Consider the following 5,513-nt stretch of genomic DNA (forward strand, 5'->3'; position numbering starts at 1 on the left):
TAAAATATATATGTTATAGTTATAATTAACATACCATTTTATTTTTATAAATTAATTTGTTAGTAAATTTAAGTAATTGAAGGTAAAATTTAATTTTCACTATAACTTATTCTCATTTCCCACTCAAATTCATCTTTTAATCAATCTCTTTCAGTATTTCGACATCTCATTCGTCATTTATATGTATCCGACAAATTTAGGCGTGTCCGCATGTGTCCGACAACTAGTTAGGAGGAGTGTCCGTGCTACCTAGATGTATCGATCAAACTGTACGTTTTTTTTTTTTTTTTTTTTTTTTTTTTTTTTTTTGCTATGTACTACGAGTAGTATATATACACCAAGAAGTAGCGACTATCCTCTATTATATAAAAATGTTTGGTTTTAAAGACGGCTTTGGCAAGAAGTTATCCGAGGCTCCTACACAAACTGATCGGAAATCTCAAGAAATGAACGACGACATGAGCTCAAACCATGGTTACAGAGCCAATAAATGGGAGCATCTAATGGGTCGAAACCATTGGGAAGGTCTACTCGATCCACTCGATATCAACCTTCGAAAAATCATCATCCACTATGGAGAAATGGCTCAAGCCACCTATGATACTTTCATTCGTGAAAAATATTCTAAATATTCTGGTAGTGACTGAGTCAGAATTTACTATTTATTAGAGAATATTATATTAGTAATAAATATATTTTCCTAATATTACTAATATAATATTCTCTAATACTATTATTACTTACGGAGTATATCTTTTGTTATGTTGTATGGTTTTATTCTGAAATAAAATTTTCAAATCAGACAAATTTATTTTTAATAAAGCATTATTTGTCGTATGACAGGTACGAGCAGATATTCCAAGAAAAACTTCTTTGCCAAGTTAGGGTTAGAATTAGGGCGTCCGTACAAGTACCGTGTGACAAAGTTCATTTACGCGACATCAGGGGTAGAAGTTCCGGATGCCTTCATGTTCAAGTCATTGTCTGAGGAGCCATGGTTGAAGAACACCAATTTCATGGGGTATGTCGCGGTAGCTGAAGACGAATCTGTTAGGTTGTTGGGGAGACGAGATATTGTGGTCGCGTGGAGAGGTAGCGTAAAATTCTTAGAGTGGATTAACGATTTTCAATTCCTTCAAGTTTCAGCCTCGGATATTTTCGGGTGTCAAGGGGAAAATGAAGATGATGTACCTGAGGTGCATCAAGGGTGGTACTCTATTTATACTTCTGATAATCTTTTGTCACGTTTTGACAAAACTAGTGCAAGAGACCAGGTAGGTCATTGTACTGAAATTGAATTGTACGTACTGAGCCGACTCAACAAATTGTTTACACTTTTATTCTCTCGTTGTCAATATTTTGAGCATTATAATTATAATCTTTTTTTTTCCTCCAAAGGAATTTGGCTAAATAAGGAAACAAGACTCTACTTTTGTGTTTATTAAATTATTCTCTTTTAATTAAGATATAATTTTTAATCATTATAATCTTTTTTAACTAAATTATAATCTTTTAATTAAAATAAAACAAAATTAGTATAACTCTAAAATTCTTATATCAAAAACCAATAAATTATTATTAATTTCGTGACAAAAAAAAAAGTTAAATTATTTGAGAAAATTTATAAATTGAAATCATTAGTTTTGTGGTAAAAATTCATTAAAATTTAAAATACATATTTCATGAGTTTACTCAATTCTTTTGATTAGTTTTCCATTTTAATTTTTTTATCGTCATACTAAAATATGAAAAATCAACAATATGACAATTTTAAATCTATAGATAATACATTATAAACTAAAGGATCTATAACTAACACGCATGTATGCGCGGGATCCATACTAGTTTAGAAATTAGAATGATAAAAAGTTTTCAATAGACTATAGGCTAACTAAGGAAACCACAACAACGGACGTATGTACTTCATTTAATTTAGCAATTAGATTTAATTTATAAAAACTAAAAACAAGTAGATTTAATTTATAAAAACTAAAAACTACCCTAGCTTTAGCAATTAGATTTAATTTATAAAAACTAAAAACAATTCCGTGAATTTTATTAAACTAGTTTATGTACTTCATTTATTATTGTCGGGTTTGCATAAACTTTATCGTGTACAATGGCTTTACACAATTTAATTACCTTTATTTTATTTTTATTTTTGGTTTAGAGAGAGCGATAAGGACGGATTTATTGCTGACGGGATTTGAAACCAGCTCATGAGTCTTTTTATTACGGAGTAATTAATTATGTATTTTCCTTCTCAAATTATTTAGGTCCTACAAGAAGTAACGAGACTAGTGGAACATTACAAAAACGAAGAAATGAGCATAACCGTGACCGGTCATAGTCTCGGAGCGGCCCTAGCCACGCTAAACGCTGTCGACATGGTAACCAAAAAAGTTAACGTACCAAATAACATTCCAAATGCTAAACCATGTTTGGTAACAGCCATAGTTTTCGCTAGTCCGCGAGTTGGAGATCGAAAATTCAAGAACACCGTGTCCAAAATTGTCAATCTTAGAGTGTTACGAGTTAGAAATGCTCATGATATCGTCCCAAATTATCCATTAATCGATTATTCTGACGTAGGGGATGAGTTAATGATCGATAGTAGGAAGTCTCCCTATTTGAAAAACCCGGGGGCAGTTTCATGTACTCATAATATGGAAGTTTATATGCATGGAGTTGCCGGGCTAGTACAAGGAATTAAAGGGTTCGAGTTTAAGCTGATGGTTGAACGCGACATTGCGCTTTTAAACAAGTATAGGGAAAACTTGAAGGACGAGTACTTTGTTCCTGTGGGTTGGTGGGTGCAAAAGTTTATGGGTATGGTTCAACAAAGTGATGGTTCTTGGCTATTGATGGATCGCGAATTGGATGAAGATGACGAGTTTAACTAGTGATTATGTACCTTAAGGTAAATAATTGATTGAAACAATCTTCTTATAGACTGTCATATAAGGTAAAATTGGTTATGATATTGGTACTATTGTACATTATTAGATGTACTTTATTTAGAATATTAGTAAGTCTTGCTTACAACAGTTGTAAAAAAGAATTAAATTACTGTTAGAATCTTATATGTGTAAAAGGAGAGTCTTTTCAGAGTTTCAATTTGTATGGAATTAAATCATATTTGTATAATGCAATTATCCTCTATTTTTATTTCATTTTTATACAATGTGATTGATGATTAAGCTTTGTTAAGCACAACCATATAGCCGTTGCCCTTCAAGAGAGCCGTTGCCTTGATTTTCCATAAACAAGGCCATGATCTCCTACAATCCCTCCTTTCCATCCTTGTAGATATTATAGCTGTTAACTTATTTTATATCCGTCGAACCTCCCACAGACACTCCCGACCCCACACCGGACACCAACATACCCACCGTGCCTACTGAGATGGGTCGTGGACATCGTCTAAAGTTCCCGAACTCTAACCTCAAAGGTTTTGTACAACCGTCTCGTCGCCCCTCCTCTCATCTTATCCATGCTCCAACATCGTCTTCAGGTACAAAATTTCCGATCTCTCACTATATCAATTATGATAAATTTTCAACTAACCACAAAGCTTTCTTATCGGCCGTGACTAAAAATCACGAGCCTAGTTGTTTTAAAGAAGCAATGCAGGTACCCGAATGGCAAACTGCTATGAAACTCGAAATCGAGGCGCTCGAAAAAAATAATACATGGACTCTCGAGACTCTACCTCCTTCAAAGAAAGCGAGAAAATCAAGTATATATAATGCCGATGGTACAATCGAACGCTACTATAAAGCTCGTCTCGTGGTCATGGGCAATCGTTAAATTGAAGGGGTCGACTACAACGAAACGTTTGCTCCAACAGTCAAACTTGTAACTGTTCGGACATTACTTGCTATTGTCGCCGCCAAGAATTGGAGTTTACATCAAATGGACGTTCACAATGCATTTCTTCATGGCGACCTCCACGAAGAGGTATACATGAAACCTCCACCTGGATTTCACCCTTCAAATGAAGGCCGAGTCTGTCGCCTCCGAAAATCTCTCTACGGTCTCCGGCAGGCTCCTCGTTGTTGGTATGCTAAACTCGCTTCCGCACTTCTTACATATGGTTTTAAACAATGTCCATATGATACCTCTCTGTTTTCCATAACCACCACCACTACCGAAGTTCATGTTTTAGTCTATGTTGATGATTTGGTTATATGCGGCAACAACTCCGACATGATCACCCAATTCAAAAGTTACCTCAGCTCGTGCTTCCACATGAAGGACCTAGGCGTCCTAAAATATTTTCTTGGGCTCGAAATTGCTCGCAATAACACGGGAATATTTGTTTCACAAAGAAAGTATGCCCTTGACATCATCACTGAAGCCGGTCTTCTCGGGTCCAAACCCGCCACCATACCAATGGAGCTTAACCACCGTCTGGCTCTCTCTACCGCTGCCCTTCTACCCGATCCACAGCCATATCGTCGATTAGTGGGCCGCCTGGTATATTTATCTATCACTCGACCAGAGCTTATTTATTCGGTTCATATATTAGCTCAATTCATGCATGCTCCGACCCAAGGTCACTGCAATGCAGCACTTCAAGTCGTTAAATATCTGAAAAATTCACCAGGACAAGGTATCTTACTCCGGGCCGACTGTGACCTCCGCCTTCACGCCTACTGTGATGCGGATTATGCAAGCTGCCCTACGAGTCGACATTCTATCACGGCCTATATTGTCTTCCTTGGCTCTTCACCTATATCATGGAAAACTAAAAAGCAAAACACGGTGTCCAAATCTTCAGCCGAGTCTGAATATCGAGCCATGTCCTATACTACAAGCGAACTAAAATGGCTCAAAGGATTACTTGCCTCACTCGGCATCACCCACGACCATCCCATCGAGCTTCATTGCGATAATCAATCAGCCTTGTATATTGCTCGCAACCCGGTCTTTCATGAACGTACAAAACACATCGATATTGATTGCCATTTTATACGGGATGAAATACAAAAGGGAGTAATTACTGTTGGAATAAGTGTCCTCCGACAATAATGCGATCACAACTGTCGATCATGATGATCACACATGTTTAAATCTCATTTTAAGAATACATGTGGGATGTAATATTTTACAGTCAACTGGTCCACACATATCGGTAATGATTGGCTGACTAGAGTTTGATATTACTTGTAGATGCGACGGTGGTGATCAGTTGATCCCCTTAGGTCATACCTATAGGGAAATACTCTTAATTGATTATTTAATTAATCGTATGCCGATACGAGTTAATTAAATTGCTTAAAATTGACGGATGATTTTGTGAGTAAAGTTAACGTGTCTTATTGTAATTTGATTAAATGAGATACGGTCAAAGTAATCGAATTGTTTTATTACTTAGATAAAATTATTGTTTACGAAACAATTGAAAGAGAATGAATAATTTATTATAAATACAAGTTGTTGTAATTTATAATTTGATAAACCATTTTTGTACAAGTAATCAAGAATTAGTAGTTAAATTTTGTATGTGA

General features: G+C 35.7%; 1 protein-coding gene across 1 annotated transcript; it reads left to right on the forward strand.

The window, feature by feature from the left end:
• Positions 1 to 458: 458 nt before the first annotated feature.
• Positions 459 to 2,903, forward strand: LOC141590681 (phospholipase A1-IIgamma-like). The gene is made up of 3 exons (XM_074411250.1): positions 459 to 636; positions 844 to 1,274; positions 2,277 to 2,903. The coding sequence occupies exons 1-3, from the start codon at positions 459 to 461 to the stop codon at positions 2,901 to 2,903; spliced, it is 1,236 nt and encodes a 411-aa protein (XP_074267351.1).
• The last annotated feature ends 2,610 nt before the right edge of the window (positions 2,904 to 5,513 follow it).

The sequence above is a fragment of the Silene latifolia genome, chromosome 7 (genome assembly GCF_048544455.1).
Source record: "Silene latifolia isolate original U9 population chromosome 7, ASM4854445v1, whole genome shotgun sequence".
Lineage (NCBI taxonomy): Eukaryota > Viridiplantae > Streptophyta > Magnoliopsida > Caryophyllales > Caryophyllaceae > Silene > Silene latifolia.